The 19,683-nt window shown below is 44.0% G+C and overlaps 1 protein-coding gene across 3 annotated transcripts in view; it reads right to left on the bottom strand.

Annotated features, from left to right (window-relative positions):
* The window catches only part of LOC143281896 (transducin-like enhancer protein 4), a 95,165-nt gene that overhangs the window by 63,098 nt on the left and 12,384 nt on the right, over positions 1 to 19,683 (bottom strand). For all 3 annotated transcript variants that reach the window (XM_076587174.1, XM_076587173.1, XM_076587175.1), the window contains exons 4-6: positions 12,849 to 12,893; positions 11,536 to 11,598; positions 7,475 to 7,549 (exon numbers count right to left, since the gene is read on the bottom strand). In XM_076587174.1, the coding sequence (XP_076443289.1) occupies positions 7,475 to 7,549; positions 11,536 to 11,598; positions 12,849 to 12,893 (183 nt within the window). The remainder of the gene's footprint in view (positions 1 to 7,474; positions 7,550 to 11,535; positions 11,599 to 12,848; positions 12,894 to 19,683) is intronic.

Here is a 19,683-nt window from a genome sequence, read left to right as displayed (position 1 = left end):
ATCCTATAACTACAGCAGACAGACAAACACCACACCATCCTATAACTACAGTAGACAGACACAACACCACACCATCCTATAACTACAGTAGACAGACACAACACCACACCATCTTATAACTACAGCAGACAAACACCACACCATCCTATAACTACAGCAGACAGACACCACACCACACCATCCTGTAACTACAGCAGACAGACACAACACCACACCATCCTGTAACTACAGCAGACAGACACAACACCACACCATCCTATAACTACAGCAGACAGACACAACACCACACCATCCTATAACTACAGCAGACAGACAAACACCACACCATCCTATAACTACAGCAGACAGACACCACACCACACCATCCTGTAACTACAGCAGACAGACACAACACCACACCATCCTATAACTACAGCAGACAGACACAACACCACACCATCCTATAACTACAGTAGACAGACAAACACCACACCATCCTATAACTACAGCAGACAGACAAACACCACACCATCCTATAACTACAGCAGACAGACACAACACCACACCATCCTATAGTATAACTACAGCAGACAAACACCACATCATCCTATAACTACAGCAGACAGACACAACACCACACCATCCTATAACTACAGCAGACAGACACAACACCACACCATCCTATAGTATAACTACAGCAGACAAACACCACATCATCCTATAACTACAGCAGACAGACACAACACCACACCATCCTATAACTACAGCAGACAGACACAACACCACACCATCCTATAACTACAGTAGACAGACACAACACCACACCATCCTATAACTACAGCAGACAGACACAACACCACACCATCCTATAGTATAACTACAGCAGACAAACACCACATCATCCTATAACTACAGCAGACAGACACAACACCACACCATCCAATAACTACAGTAGACAGAAACAACACTACACCATCCTATAACTACAGCAGACAGACAAACACCACACCATCCTATAACTACAGCAGACAGACAAACACCACATCATCCTATAACTACAGCAGACAGACAAACACCACACCATCCTATAACTACAGCAGACAAACACCACACCATCCTATAACTACAGCAGACAGACACAACACCACACCATCCTATAACTACAGCAGACAGACACAACACCACACCATCCTATAACTACAGCAGACAAACACCACACTCCTATAACTACAGCAGACAAACACCACACCATCCTATAACTACAGCAGACAAACACCACACCATCCTATAACTACAGCAGACAGACACAACACCACACCATCCTATAACTACAGTAGACAGACACAACACCACACCATCCTATAACTACAGCAGACAGACACAACACCACATCATCCTATAACTACAGCAGACAGACACAACACCACACCATCCTATAACTACAGCAGACAAACACCACACCATCCTATAACTACAGCAGACAGACACAACACCACACCATCCTATGACTACAGCAGACAGACACAACACCACACCATCCTATAACTACAGCATACAGACACAACACAACACCATCCTATAACTACAGTAGACAGACACAACACCACACCATCCTATAACTACAGCAGACAGACACAACACCACACCATCCTATAACTACAGCAGACAGACACAACACCACACCATCCTATAACTACAGCAGACAGACACAACACCACACCATCCTATAACTACAGCAGACAAACACCACACCATCCTGTAACTACAGCAGACAGACAAACACCACACCATCCTATAACTACAGCAGACAAACACCACACCACACCATCCTATAACTACAGCAGACAAACACCACACCATCCTGTAACTACAGCAGACAGACACAACACCACACCATCCTGTAACTACAGCAGACAAACACCACACCATCCTGTAACTACAGCAGACAGACACAACACCACACCATCCTATAACTACAGCATACAGACACAACACCACACCATCCTATAACTACAGTAGACAGACACAACACCACACCATCCTATAACTACAGCAGACAGACACAACACCACACCATCCTATAACTACAGCATACAGACACAACACCACACCATCCTATAACTACAGCAGACAGACACAACACCACACCATCCTATAACTACAGCAGACAAACACCACACCATCCTGTAACTACAGCAGACAGACAAACACCACACCATCCTATAACTACAGCAGACAAACACCACACCACACCATCCTATAACTACAGCAGACAAACACCACACCATCCTGTAACTACAGCAGACAGACACAACACCACACCATCCTGTAACTACAGCAGACAGACACAACACCACACCATCCTGTAACTACAGCAGACAAACACCACACCATCCTGTAACTACAGCAGACAGACACAACACCACACCATCCTGTAACTACAGCAGACAGACACCACACCACACCATCCTATAACTACAGCAGACAGACACAACACCACACCATCCTATAACTACAGCATACAGACACAACACCACACCATCCTATAACTACAGCAGACAGACACAACACCACACCATCCTATAACTACAGCAGACAGACAAACACCACACCATCCTATAACTACAGCAGACAGACACAACACCATCCTATAACTACAGCAGACAGACACAACACCACACCATCCTATAACTACAGCAGACAGACACAACACCACACCATCCTATAACTACAGCAGACAGACACAACACCACACCATCCTATAACTACAGCAGACAGACACAACACCATCCTATAACTACAGCAGACAGACACAACACCACACCATCCTATAACTACAGCAGACAGACACAACACCACACCATCCTGTAACTACAGCAGACAGACAAACACCACACCATCCTATAACTACAGCAGACAGACACAACACCACACCATCGTATAACTACAGCAGACAGACACAACATCACACCATTCTATAACTACAGCAGACAGACACAACACCACACCATCCTGTAACTACAGCAGACAGACAAACACCACACCATCCTATAACTACAGCAGACAGACACAACACCACACCATCCTATAACTACAGCAGACAGACACAACACCACACCATCCTATAACTACAGCAGACAGACAAACACCACACCATCCTATAACTACAGTAGACAGACACAACACCACACCATCCTATAACTACAGCAGACAGACACAACACCACACCATCCTATAACTACAGCAGACAGACACAACACCACACCATCCTAGTATAACTACAGCAGACAGACACAACACCACACCATCCTATAACTACAGTAGACAGACACAACACCACACCATCCTATAACTACAGCAGACAGACACACACCACACCATCCTGTAACTACAGCAGACAGACACACACCACACCATCCTATAACTACAGCAGACAGACACAACACCACACCATCCTATAACTACAGCAGACAGAACACCACACCATCCTATAACTACAGCAGACAGACACAACACCACACCATCCTATAACTACAGCAGACAGACACAACACCACACCATCCTATAACTACAGCAGACAGACACACACCACACCATCCTATAACTACAGCAGACAGACACAACACCACACCATCCTATAACTACAGCAGACAGACACAACACCACACCATCCTATAACTACAGCAGACAGACAAACACCACACCATCCTATAACTACAGCAGACAGACACAACACCACACCATCCTATAACTACAGCAGACAGACACAACACCACACCATCCTATAACTACAGCAGACAGACACAACACCACACCATCCTATAACTACAGCAGACAGACACAACACCACACCATTCTATAACTACAGCAGACAGACACAACACCACACCATCCTATAACTACAGCAGACAAACACCACACCATCCTATAACTACAGCAGACAGACAAACACCACACCATCCTATAACTACAGCAGACAAACACCACACCATCCTATAACTACAGCAGACAGACAAACACCACACCATCCTATAACTACAGCAGACAGACAAACACCACACCATCCTATAACTACAGTAGACAGACACAACACCACACCATCCTATAACTACAGCAGACAAACACCACACCATCCTATAACTACAGCAGACAGACAAACACCACACCATCCTATAACTACAGCAGACAGACAAACACCACACCATCCTATAACTACAGCAGACAGACACAACACCACACCATCCTATAACTACAGCAGACAGACACCACACCACATCATCCTATAACTACAGCAGACAGACACAACACCACACCATTCTATAACTACAGTAGACAGACACAACACCACATCATCCTATAACTACAGCAGACAGACACAACACCACACCATCCTATAGTATAACTACAGCAGACAAACACCACATCATCCTATAACTACAGCAGACAGACACAACACCACACCATCCAATAACTACAGTAGACAGAAACAACACTACACCATCCTATAACTACAGCAGACAGACACAACACCACACCATCCTATAACTACAGCAGACAGACAAACACCACACCATCCTATAACTACAACAGGCAGACAAACACCACACCATCCTATAACTACAGCAGACAGACACAACACAACACCATCCTATAACTACAGCAGACAAACACCACACCATCCTATAACTACAGCAGACAGACACAACACCACACCATCCTATAACTACAGCAGACAGACACAACACCACACCATCCTATAACTACAGCAGACAGACACAACACCACACCATCCTATAACTACAGCAGACAGACAAACACCACACCATCCTATAACTACAGCAGACACACAACACCACACCATCCTATAACTACAGCAGAAAAACACCACACCATCCTATAACTACAGCAGACAGACACAACACCACACCATCCTATAACTACAGCAGACACACAACACCACACCATCCTATAACTACAGCAGACACACAACACCACACCATCCTATAACTACAGCAGACAGACACAACACCACACCATCCTATAACTACAGCAGACAGACACAACACCACACCATCCTGTAACTACAGCAGACAGACACCACACCACACCATCCTATAACTACAGCAGACAGACACAACACCACACCATCCTATAACTACAGTAGACAGACACAACACCACACCATCCTATAACTACAGCAGACAGACACAACACCATCCTATAACTACAGCAGACAGACACAACACCACACCATCCTATAACTACAGTAGACAGAAACAACACCACACCATCCTATAACTACAGTAGACAGACACAACACCACACCATCCTATAACTACAGCAGACAGACACAACACCACACCATCCTATAGTATAACTACAGCAGACAAACACCACACCATCCTATAACTACAGCAGACAGACACCACACCACACCATCCTATAACTACAGCAGACAGACACCACACCACACCATCCTATAACTACAGCAGACAGACACAACACCACACCATCCTATAACTACAGTAGACAGACACAACACCACACCATCCTATAACTACAGCAGACAGACACCACACCATCCTATAACTACAGCAGACAGACACCACACCACACCATCCTATAACTACAGCAGACAGACACAACACCACACCATCCTATAACTACAGCAGACAGACACAACACCACACCATCCTATAACTACAGCAGAAAAACACCACACCATCCTATAACTACAGCAGATAGACACAACACCACACCATCCTATGACTACAGTAGACAGACACAACACCACACCATCCTATAACTACAGCAGACAGACACAACACCACACCATCCTATAACTACAGTAGACAGACACAACACCACACCATCCTATAACTACAGCAGACAAACACCACACCATCCTATAACTACAGCAGATAGACACAACACCACACCATCCTATGACTACAGTAGACAGACACAACACCACACCATCCTATAACTACAGCAGACAGACACAACACCACACCATCCTATAACTACAGTAGACAGACACAACACCACACCATCCTATAACTACAGCAGACAGACACAACACCACACCATCCTATAACTACAGCAGACAGACAAACACCACACCATCCTATAACTACAGCAGACAGACAAACACCACACCATCCTATAACTACAGTAGACAGACACAACACCACACCATCCTATAACTACAGCAGACAGACAAACACCACACCATCCTATAACTACAGCAGACAAACACCACACCATCCTATAACTACAGCAGACAGACAAACACCACACCATCCTATAACTACAGCAGACAGACAAACACCATACCATCCTATAACTACAGTAGACAAACACCACACCATCCTATAACTACAGTAGACAGACAAACACCACACCATCCTATAACTACAGTAGACAGACACAACACCACACCATCCTATAACTACAGCAGACAGACAAACACCACACCATCCTATAACTACAGCAGACAGACAAACACCACACCATCCTATAACTACAGCAGACAGACAAACACCACATCATCCTATAACTACAGCAGACAAACACCACACCATCCTATAACTACAGCAGACAAACACCACACTCCTATAACTACAGCAGACAAACACCACACCATCCTATAACTACAGCAGACAAACACCACACCATCCTATAACTACAGCAGACAGACACAACACCACACCATCCTATAACTACAGTAGACAGACACAACACCACACCATCCTATAACTACAGCAGACAAACACCACACCATCCTATAACTACAGCAGACAGACACAACACTACACCATCCTATAACTACAGCAGACAAACACCACACCATCCTATAACTACAGCATACAGACACAACACCACACCATCGTATAACTACAGCAGACAGACACAACACCACACCATCGTATAACTACAGGAAACAAAGCAAAAGGGGGGAACACTCCAAACAGATCAAGAAGAAAGAAAGAAAGGAGTCAAAAAGAACAAATAAAAGAAAGAATGTAGAAAGTAAAACGTTAACACAAAAAGGCAACCAGACCCCGAAGAAGGAAGGAAGGAGTAGCAAAAGAAACAGAAGAAAAAAGTTCTGAGAAAGAATGAAAAAAAACACACAAAAAACAACAGTAGAAAAAAGAATGTAAAGCAGAATGTGACAAAGGAGTGGAAGAGGAAGAAAGTGAACAAAATCATCACCAGCAAATCATACATGGAAAAGAACAAGACAAAGAAGAAGAAGAAGCAGAAGAAGGAGGAGGAGGAAGAGGAGGACAAAGAAGAAGAACAACAACAACAACAATAACAACACACACACACAAAGGAAGAGGAGGAGGAGAAGGAAGAGGAGAAAGAAGAAGAAGAGGAGAAAGAAGAAGAAGAAGAACAACAACAACAACAACAACAAAGAAAGAAAGAAAGAGAAGGCCTCAACAAGGCTGGACAGAGAGGAAGAAGACACAAAGACCAGGCTGACCCCAATGATGGCGTTCAGTTCCTGCATGGTCACCTGCTTGGCTCGCTCCACAGCTGCTGCCACCTGCTGCTGGTGCTGGAACACAGATCCACAGATATACATCTATGTGCGAGTCAGTCCTGTTACACTGTGACCCTCACAACAGCAGAGGAGGTCACCGCTGTCCCGACTATCTGGGCTAGAATTTGATTGTAGTGGAGAGTGTCTTGCCCAAGTCACATCCACACTCTCTCGGCCAACAAGGTTTTAGGACAGTTCGCATTGAGGATGGTTCCCAAAGGCCAAGTAGACCTGAAGGCTGCAGCACTAAGAGCCAGCGCAGTTTTGCCTCCTAGTTTGAGAGTCATAGTCCTTCACAAAAGACTATAAAGCTGTAAATGATTTCGCATTGCAACGGAGAAACCACTGATAATACAGCCCTCACTTTGCTGTTGGCTTAGCTGTAAACTTGTGTCGATCTGTGATATAAGCTGAGTGCTGGGCTAATGCGTCACCTTCTTACCTCCCTTCTCCTGGGCTTTTTCCCTCCCCTGTTTTATAAACATGCGCAGTTTTTGTTCCTCCCACTTCATAACACTCTTCTTTTTTTTTTTCTTTTTCTTCTTCTTCTTCTTTTTAAGCTTTCTTGATAATCTTCCTCCCGTGTTTTTGTAAACATGCATACAGTTTGTCTCTCCCCCTGTTTAATGATTTATTTTTTTCTTCCCTGATAATTAGTCTTTCCTTTCCCTGTTTTATAAACATGAGTTGTTGTTTTTCCCCAAAAAACAATGATTTTTTGTTTTTCTTTCTTGATAGTGGTAATTGCATCCTGTTTATAAAAACGCATACTGTTGGTTTTCTCCGAAACAACAATTTTTTTCTCCCTATGCTTTTTTTTTTGGGGGGGGGGGGGTGGTTTTTTTTTGTTGTTTTTTGATGATCACCTTTTCCCTCTCTTGTATAAACATGTGAACTGTTACTGTTGTTTTCAGATGTGAGTTTTTTGTTTCCTCCTCCACCCTCCTGGTAATTAATTTTTGCTCTGGCTGTTTTACAAACAGTGGTCTTTTTTTCCCTTTCACTGTAATAAACATATATATATATATGGGAATGGCATTTTCTTTCCGACTGTCTCATGAACACATGTGTACCCTGTTATTTCTGCTTATCGTGTAAACAAGCGCCTTGTGGGTGGATTAATTCGCCCCTACTGGCTGAACTAAAAAAACAAAACAAAACAAAACAAACAAAAAAATACCCCGACAAGCCACAATGATAAAGGATGGCAGCGCTGAATGTGAGAATGATCACAATTTCTCTTCACCCGATGGAAACAAACTGCATGGCTACTGTTGCACTACTGGCCTGCTGTGACACACTTGCATTATCAGCCAACACAATTTATCTGTGTGTGCATGAGTGCACAGCCCATAAAGTGTACTTCCTGATACTGACAAAAAGCTAAACTTTACTTGTTAAAATAAACAAACAAAAAAGTGTAAAAGAAACAAAACAAAAACAAACAAAAAAACAAACAAACAAAAAAAAACCTTCTCTGGTGCAGTCCTCACTCAACACAGTCTGTGCATAACTCCAACCAACACAGTCTATCAATAGCTCCAATCAACACAGTCTATCAATAGCTCCAATCAACACAGTCTATCAATAACTCCAACCAACACAGTCTATCAATAGCTCCAATCAACACAGTCTATCAATAGCTCCAATCAACACAGTCTATCAATAACTCCAACCAACACAGTCTATCAATAGCTCCAATCAACACAGTCTATCAATAGCTCCAATCAACAGTCTATCAATAACTCCAACCAACACAGTCTATCAATAGCTCCAATCAACACAGTCTATCAATAACTCCAATCAACACAGTCCATCAATAACTCCAACCAACACAGTCTATCAATAGCTCCAATCAACACAGTCTATCAATAGCTCCAATCAACACAGTCTATCAATAACTCCAATCAACACAGTCCATCAATAACTCCAATCAACCAACACAGTCCATCAATAACTCCAATCAACCAACACAGTCCATCAATAACTCCAATCAACACAGTCTATCAATAACTCCAACCAACACAGTCTATCAATAACTCCAATCAACACAGTCCATCAATAACTCCAACCAACACAGTCCATCAATAACTCCAATCAACCAACACAGTCCATCAATAACTCCAATCAACACAGTTTATCAATAACTCCAATCAACACAGTCCATCAATAACTCCAATCAACACAGTCCATCAATAACTCCAATCAACCAACACAGTCCATCAATAACTCCAATCAACACAGTCCATCAATAACTCCAACCAACACAGTCTATCAATAACTCCAATCAACACAGTCTATCAATAACTCCAATCAACACAGTCCATCAATAACTCCAATCAACACAGTCTATCAATAACTCCAACCAACACAGTCTATCAATAACTCCAACCAACACAGTCTATCAATAACTCCAAGCTTTTTGCACCCTGGCCCCCCAAAAACCCACTATCTTCCATGCTCCAATTATTTTTTGATCCTCTTCCATTCCACTCCCCACCCACCACACACATGAACCCCACCACCCACCTGCTCACCTCCCTACACACACACACACACACACACACACACACACACACACACACAGACAATGACACACACACACAGACAATGACACACACACACAATCACACTCACACACACACACACACACACACACACACACACACACACACACAATCACACTCTCGCACACAAATGACACACACACACACACACACACACACAATAACACAGACACACACACACAATGACACACACACACACACAATCACACTCACACACAATGACACACACACACAAACACACACACACACACACATGCTCTCAAACACAGAGAGTGTAACGTGGTAAACCAACATGTCACCTACAATCCCCCAGTTCAGCACAGACATAACCAAGTAAACTACAACATCCAGTGCAGACTGGGCCCTGCCCACCAATTAGTAGATTACAGGTGTCATGTCAGTGGACACACGATCCCTAATGGAGATGACTACTGGGCAGATATCTCGCCCCGCAGCCGTGTAATTAGCTGTGTAGGTGTAACACAATCGTTTAAAGGCGCAATCTGGGTCTGATCGTAATCACTGCGAGCGCTGAGCTGGAATCGTCCGGTCTGCGTAATCATCTGTGAGAAATGTACCCTCTGCATGCGTGTCTTCTTTGTGCAATGCTTCCTTATTTCTCTTGCCATGGGGTGTGTGTGTGTGTGTGTGTGTGTGTCATGCTGTGCGTGTCATTGTGTGTGTGTCTGTGTGTGTGTGTGTGTCTGTGTGTGTGTGTGTGTCTGTGTGTGTGTGTGTGGCATGCTGTGTGTGTGTGTGTCTGTGTGTGTGTGTCTGTGTGTGTGTGTGTGGCATGCTGTGTGTGTCAATGTGTGTGTGTGTGTGTGTGTGTGTGTGTGTGTGTGTAGCATGTTGTGTGTGTCTTTGTGTGTGTGTGTGTGTGTGGCATCTTGTGTGTGTGTGTGTGTGTGTGGCATGCTGTGTGTTTCAGTGTGTGTGTGTGTGTGTGTGTGTGTGTGTGTAGCATATTGTGTGTGTGTGTGTGTAGCATATTGTGTGTGTGTGTGTGTGTGTGTGTGTGTGTGTGTGCTTGCATGTGTGTGTGTGTGTGTGCATGCATGTGTGTGTCTGTGTGTGTGTGTGTGCGCGCGCGCATGCATGCAATTGCATGTATCACTGACTGTGTAAATGTTTTTCTACGTGTGTGCGCGTTCGTGTGTGAGCATGTGTACATACATATATATATCCTATGATTAGTGTCTCTGATTATGTGTGTGTGGGTTTATGCATTGTTGGGAACCAGAAACTGGGGTAAGAAGGCATGAGATTGTGGAATGATGTGTGTGTGTGTGTGTGTTTGCATGCGTGCGTGCGTGTGCGTGCGTGCATGCGTGCGTGCGAGTATCTGTGTGTGTGTGCATGCGAGCATGTGTGTGTGTGTGTTTTAAACAGTTTTAGTTGACACAAAGGACAGACACAGACACAGAGTCTCACCTCTTGAGAGAGAAACGGAATGACCTGAGCACATATTGCGTTCAGCCTCTTTGCTATCTCCGTCTGCAACAAGAAAAGGAAAAAAAAAAACGAATTCATCAGAACACTCTCCACACGAACAATGACGTACACTTCCAAGGAAAGCAATGGAGAGGTCAATAGGATCCAGTCAGTCTGCTGTCTAATCAGTTTCAGTCGTCAGTTTCCGTTTCTCAAGGAGGTGTCATTGTGTTTGGACAAATCCATTTATACGCTACACCACATCCGCTAGGCAGATGCCTGACCAGCAGCACAACCCAACGTGCTTCATCAGACCTTGAGTGCATGCAGATTCATTTGTGTACTTATCAGAGTGGATTTCTTTAACTCACTCAGTCCTCTCTTCTCCTCTACACAGACCCCTCAGATGTCCAGTGGGTGTCTCAATGACCCAATCTTTAGCTTCCGTTGTCAGAACTGTGGTATTCTTTGTCAACATTCACCTCTTCAGTATAAGAGCGTTCCGCTTGCAATATTTTGATGATGGTAATTGGGATGAAACGCTGTTAATGTCATCTCTTTCGCCATTCGTATGTAAAGAGTTAACAAAATTTTGCCAAAGGACAACACTCTCATTGCCGTGGGTTCTTTCTCAGTGCACTAAGTGCTTCCTGCACACAGGACCACAGTTTTATCGTCTCATCTGAATGACTGGACGCTCAGTTTGATTTTCCAGTCAAACTTGGGAGAAAGGGCGAGAGTGGGATTCGAACACAGACCCTCAAGGATCCTGTATTGGCAGATCAGCATCTTAACCATTCTGCCAGCTTCCTCCACTGTCGTCTACCCTAATCACTAGTGACGCACAGTCCCAGGGAAGCAAAATGGAGGTCAGGTACACACATCATCAGTCAGTCTGCTGTCTTCACTTCCACAGACGATGGAGGACAGAAGACATCAATGGACTTCTTCACCAAGTGACCAAGGAACAATGTGAAAATGTGCACGTGTGTTGGGCAACTTGTTAGAATAGTTGGTACCGTATGTGCAAGCAATAAGCTTTTCTCATATTATCAAAATGTCATAATTACAAGTACAGAATTTGTTTTTCCTCCTTGTTGCAAGTCGAAAGCAAGAACACTGTCTCTCTCCACACACACACACACACACACACACAGACTGACTGACAGACAGACTGACAGACAGGAAGACAGAGACAGAGAAAGACATAAAGAGACAGGCACAGAGAGAGAGGCAGAGACTGAAACAGAGATGGACTGACAGAGATAGACAGACACAGAGCGAGAGAAAGAGAAACAGACATAGAGTGATACCTGTTTGTGCATCTCCACATTCAGTCCATATGACATCTCGTAGTACTGAAACAAAGACCATAAAACCACGATCAGTACAGTGTATCACATCTCATTTTCATCCCGAATTTCACACAGAGAAATCTGTTGTGATAACAAGAGAAATACAATACAATACAACAGTAGTGAAACCAACACCACATTACCACCATCAATACACTGTACATCTTACAGCAGTGAAACCAACACCACATAACCACCATCAACACAGTGTATCACATATCATGGAACTGAAACCAACACCACATTACCACCACCAATACACTGTACATCTTACAGCAGTGAAACCAACACCACATAACCACCATCAACACAGTGTATCACATATCATGGAACTGAAACCAACACCACATGACCACCACCAATACACTGTACATCTTACAGCAGTGAAACCAACACCACATAACCACCATCAACACAGTGTATCACATATCATGGAACTGAAACCAACACCACATGACCACCATCAATACACTGTACATCTTACAGCAGTGAAACCAACACCACATGACCACCATCAACACAGTGTATCACATATCATGGAACTGAAACCAACACCACATGACCACCATCAATACACTGTACATCTTACAGCAGTGAAACCAACACCACATAACCACCATCAACACAGTGTATCACATATGGAACTGAAACCAACACCACATGACCACCATCAATACACTGTACATCTTACAGCAGTGAAACCAACACCACATAACCACCATCAACACAGTGTATCACGTATCATGGAACTGAAACCAACACCACATGACCACCATCAACACAGTGTATCACATATCATGGAACTGAAACCAACACCACATTACCACCACCAATACACTGTACATCTTATAGCAGTGAAACCAACACCACATAACCACCATCAACACAGTGTATCACGTATCATGGAACTGAAACCAACACCACATTACCACCATCAATACACTGTACATCTCACAGTACTGTAACAAACACCACAAGACCACCATCAATACACTGTACGTATCATATTCATAGTAGTGAAACCAACACCACATGACCACCATCAACACAGTGTATCAAATCTAACAGTAACAGTACTGTAACAAGGAATTCATAAATATTACAGATTTCATTGCCTCTGTTTTATTTTCACTTTTAGTTGTTCATTATCACCAAAGACCATAATTATTCAGTCTGCTTTCACTAAAAACAAACCAAGGACCATACATTATTTGCTTTCACTTATAACACACCTTTGACCATAGTCTTTGCTTTCACTTAAAAGATTATAAAAAAGAAAAAAAAAAGATTAAGTGGGGAGGGGAGGGGGGGGGGGATGGAGGATGGTACCAAACTATAATTAATCATTCAACTGACTGATTTATTATATATTAAAAAATAAATAAATAAATAAATAAAAAGGGATACCAAGCGTTTTTCTCATTCAACATAAGAGTGCTACAGAATTTAATGGATACCATCACAACCAAGGTATGTGACAGAATGTCTCCAGTGGACTGTCTGGCTTGCCTCCACCACTGTCGGCCTACAGGGAGTAGTACAGCTGAGAAACACTATCATGGCACCATGACCCCAGGAGAGAAACCTCACCATGTACACCCATGTACAGTCCCATGTGCTGTAGATATATATATACACACACCTACACATATGGTTTGTAAATTTGTATGTGTGCATGTCTTTCACCAAATGCACATAATGTGAGCCTGCATCTGTGTGTGGTAAACATTAACTTTTGAAACTGCAATGGAGAGACTGCTATGAATCAACCCCTGTGTCTTTTCACTTTCAGAAGTTTGATCAAAGCTTTGTGCAACTGCCACCAACAGTAGAACAAAGAACAGCAGGGAGGGGGGGGTGTGGAGGGGGATTTGTGAAAAATAAATAAATAAATAAATAAACACCCTTATCAAATCAACACAAAGAACTCTCATTTCAAGATATGCCCTGAAGTATCTTCCACTTCTGAGATCTTTGTTCTGAGATTTTAGGCTCCACCCACCCACCCCCACACACACAAAATATTCTCTTTATACACACACACACACACACACACACACACACACACAAATATTCTCTTTCTCTCAATTAGAAGTTCACAAGGATCTGCCAAACACATCATCAAAGCAAAGAGAGATCTATGTCAGCATCACATCACGTATCCCTTTTCAGAGGAGAGACACTGTTTGAATTGCTTTTTAACAAAGAACCTGTAGACCCGTGAACAAGACCCCAGCCTGTCTGGTACCAACCTTCAGAATTTCACCTCACATCCAAGAAAACCTGCCCTCCATGATGAAACACTTCCCTGACAAATCAAAATTATGAATGACAGGGGGGTAAAAAAAACGTGAAATTATCTAGGCATCTATCTGATCGACTGTCAGCAAAGTTTTCTGAGCACCAAATTGAACTGGGGTGTGTGTGGGAGGGGGTGCATGAGTGGGGGGAGGAGAGGGGCGGCGTGGGGGGTGGGGGGTGCATAAGGGGGAATGAAAGAAAGGGTGAGCGTTTCGTTTTGAAACACTATACAGAACAAAGCTGCAACTGTTCTCATTCCTTGCCTTCTGTCTCAGTCCACCACTAAAGCTCCTCCTTTCGAAAGAAACCTGAGCAGTGTCCATTCTGTCTTTCAGCAGCAGTGTGAGGGGGAAGGGGGTGGGGGCGCAAATGACCTTTCCCTGTTCAGAGTCCAAGTTGTCTCCCTTTCTCTGCATAACCTACACATCTCCCCTCTCTCTCTCTCTCTCTCTCTCTCTCCGTAACCTACACTGCTTCTCTCTCTCTCTCTCTCTCTCTCTCCGTAACCTACACTGCCTCTCTCTCTCTCTCTCTCTCCATAACCTACACTGCTTCTCTCTCTCTCTCTCTCTCTCTCTCGGTAACCTACAGTGCTTCTCTCTCTCTCTCTCTCTCTCTGTGTGTGTGTGTGTGTGTGTGTGCGTGGTTTTGGGGATTTTCCCCTTCTTGTGGAAGTATCCACTGAGGATTGAGGACAAGACAATCAGACTGTGGTGGGTAATCCATATCTGTATCCGAACTGGGGAGGTAATTACAGTAAATCTGGCAATGGCAGGGGTGTGCACTCTCTTTCGTTTTATAATGTATGAAATTTTTACTTCCTTCATTTTACAACATATTCTATTTTCTAGCCATTATATATATATATATATATATTCTTTTTTTTTCTGAAATAAAGTACTGTGTTAATAAATCATGGGGATTTTAAGATGCAGTAACATAATTCTATCCCATTTTGAAAATACAATCTGATTTTTGTCAAAGGAATGGCTTTCATTCAAATATCATATTATGCAAGTGTATGCCTTCAGTGAGTTAAAACATTCATACACAATCTGCCATCCACGGCTCCAACCAACCAATCTAATTTCAGCCATTTAAAAATAAAATTAGATTTTTTTGGGGGGGGTTTGTTGTTGTTTTTTCCAAAGGAAAATGAAAAACATGTTTTCAAAGGAAAAGCTTTCAGCCACATATCACACAACATGCCTGCAGAAATACTCCCCCCCCCCCCCCCCCACACACACACTTTCCTAGTCCAATCAAACTAATCTAACCTTAGCCACTGATTTTTTTCTTTCCCCAAAGGAAAATATGACTAGGACATGATGATAAATTATGAAACACAAATGATGCATGCTTTCAAATGTAACCCCTCTGCCCCTCCCCTTCCCCCCCACTCCCTCCCCCAACCCCCCATCCCCCTCAAACTCCCCTCCCTCACTCTCCCCACCGACCCCAACCCCATTCCTGGTCCCACAAAGCCACACATTTATCAGTTGTAGCCACTGCAAAATTCAAAGGAAGATTATAAAATCAGCTTTAAAAAAAAAAAAAAAAATTTTTTTGAACCATAGGAAAAGCTTTCTTAGACATATCTAATTAAAATATAGTTCAAAGTTCTATTCAAATATATCATGATTTCAAAAACAGGTCTTCAAATGATACCACGCTGCCCTTCCGGACTCCACCCAACCCCACTAACCCACTCATATCAATAATTATCAGATTTTCTCCCCATCCCACCCTTTCAGTGAGTTACACACACACACACTCTCTCTCTCTCTCTCTCTGTCTATCTGTCTGTCTGTCTGTCTCTCAATTCATCAAGGTGTATGTTGCTCTCTTTACTGCATGTTTGGTGCATATCTGTTATGCATGTGTGATTGTATGTGTGAATGTGTGTCTTCATGTTTTACATTTATTTGCTTATTTATCATCATTGTTGTCTTCTTTTTTTTCTTCTTTTTTTTTATTATCATTACTACTACCTTTTTTATATTATAATTTTTTTTTCATTTACTTATTTATTTATTTATGTAAGTTTATCTATTATTTATTCACCTTTTTTTTTCTTTTTCTTTTTTTTTCTCAAGGCCTGACTAAGCGCGTTGGGTTACGCTGCTGGTCAGGCATCTGCTTGGCAGATGTGGTGCAGCGTATATGGATTTGTCCGAACGCAGTGACGCCTCCTTGAGCTACTGAAACTGAAATTAAAACTGAAACTGCTCTATGAACACTGGGTGCTAGCTGCCTGGGTGTCGACACCGTCAGACAGACTTTTCCTGTCTCTCACTCTCAGTGTCTGACACACGTATACGTATGTGAACTTTTCCTGCTGGAAGAATTTACCTGTCTGCACAAAGGGCTCCTTTCTTCTCACCCCCACCCCACCCCACCCTCTTTACCTGCACTGCCTGTCATGTTTATCATCTCCCGTCAATAAATGGTGGGATCTGAAAGCTGTATGTCACTGGATGTGTGTTTATCATCTCCATCAATAAACTGTGTGATCAAAAAGCGAAATGTGACTAGATGTGTGTTTCTATCTCCATCAATATATATATATATATATATATATATGTGTGTGTGTGTGTGTGTGTGTGTGTGTGTGTGTGTGTGTGTGTGTGTGTGTTTATCATCTTCATCAACAAAATGGTGTGGTCTAAATGCTGTATACATATATATGAATACATTACATATATATATTGGATACATGTCACTGGATGTGGTTCAGCATCTCCATCAATAAATGGTGTGATATATATATATATATATATATAAGCTGTGATATCAAAGCTGTACAGTACATCAGTACATGTCAAGTGCTGTGTGTCACTTCTGAGGCTTTTCCTTTTTCTTTTTTTTTTCCTGTCCACGTTTTGTCCTTGGAAAGCTCTTCAGTCAAAGTGTTCACATGTGGTATCACTATACATACATCCATACTACAGGGGTCAGGTGGTGATGGCTGTGACTAGGGGGTATGGGGCTACATACTACAGGGGTCAGGTACGGATGGCTGTGACTGGGGGGTATGGGGCTACATACTACAGGGGTCAGGTGGTGATGGCTGTGACTGGGGGTATGGGGCTACACACTACAGGGGTCACGTGGTGATGGCTGTGACTGGGGGACATGGGGCTACACACTACAGGGGTCACGTGGTGATGGCTGTGACTGGGGGTATGGGGCTACACACTACAGGGGTCACGTGGTGATGGCTGTGACTGGGGGTATGGGGCTACACACTACAGGGGTCAGGTGGTGATGGCTGTGACTGGGGGTATGGGGCTACACACTACAGGGGTCACGTGGTGATGGCTGTGACAGGGGGTATGGGGCTACACACTACAGGGGTCACGTGGTGATGGCTGTGACTGGGGGTATGGGGCTACACACTACAGGGGTCACGTGGTGATGGCTGTGACTGGGGGTATGGGGCTACACACTACAGGGGTCAGGTGGTGATGGCTGGGACTGGGGGTATGGGGCTACATACTACAGGGGTCAGGTGGTGATGGCTGTGACTGGGGGTATGGGGCTACACACTACAGGGGTCACGTGGTGATGGCTGTGACTGGGGGTATGGGGCTACACACTACAGGGGTCAGGTGGGATGGCTGTGACTGGGGGCATGGGGCTACATACTACAGGGGTCATGTGGTGATGGCTGTGACTGGGGGTATGGGGCTACATACTACAGGGGTCACGTGGTGATGGCTGTGACTGGGGGTATGGGGCTACATACTACAGGGGTCAGGTGGTGATGGCTGTGACTGGGGGTATGGGGCTACACACTACAGGGGTCACGTGGTGATGGCTGTGACTGGGGGTATGGGGCTACATACTACAGGGGTCAGGTGGTGATGGCTGTGACTGGGGGTATGGGGCTACATACTACAGGGGTCACGTGGTGATGGCTGTGACTGGGGGTATGGGGCTACACACTACAGGGGTCACGTGGTGATGGCTGTGACTGGGGGTATGGGGCTACACACTACAGGGGTCAGGTGGTGATGGCTGGGACTGGGGGTATGGGGCTACATACTACAGGGGTCAGGTGGTGATGGCTGTGACTGGGGGTATGGGGCTACACACTACAGGGGTCACGTGGTGATGGCTGTGACTGGGGGTATGGGGCTACACACTACAGGGGTCAGGTGGGGATGGCTGTGACTGGGGGCATGGGGCTACACACTACAGGGGTCATGTGGTGATGGCTGTGACTGGGGGGTATGGGGCTACATACTACAGGGGTCACGTGGTGATGGCTGTGACTGGGGGTATGGGGCTACATACTACAGGGGTCACGTGGTGATGGCTGTGACTGGGGGTATGGGGCTACACACTACAGGGGTCAGGTGGTGATGGCTGTGACTGGGGGTATGGGGCTACACACTACAGGGGTCAGGTGACAGTATCATCTATAGAACTGTGCACAAAGTGCTAATTCTATCATCTATAGAACTGTGCAAAAAGTGCTAATTCTATC

This window comes from Babylonia areolata, chromosome 5 (genome assembly GCF_041734735.1).
Source record: "Babylonia areolata isolate BAREFJ2019XMU chromosome 5, ASM4173473v1, whole genome shotgun sequence".
NCBI classification, from domain to species: domain Eukaryota; kingdom Metazoa; phylum Mollusca; class Gastropoda; order Neogastropoda; family Buccinidae; genus Babylonia; species Babylonia areolata.
Note: the sequence above shows the minus strand (reverse complement) of the source record. Positions and strands in the feature narration are given on the sequence as shown.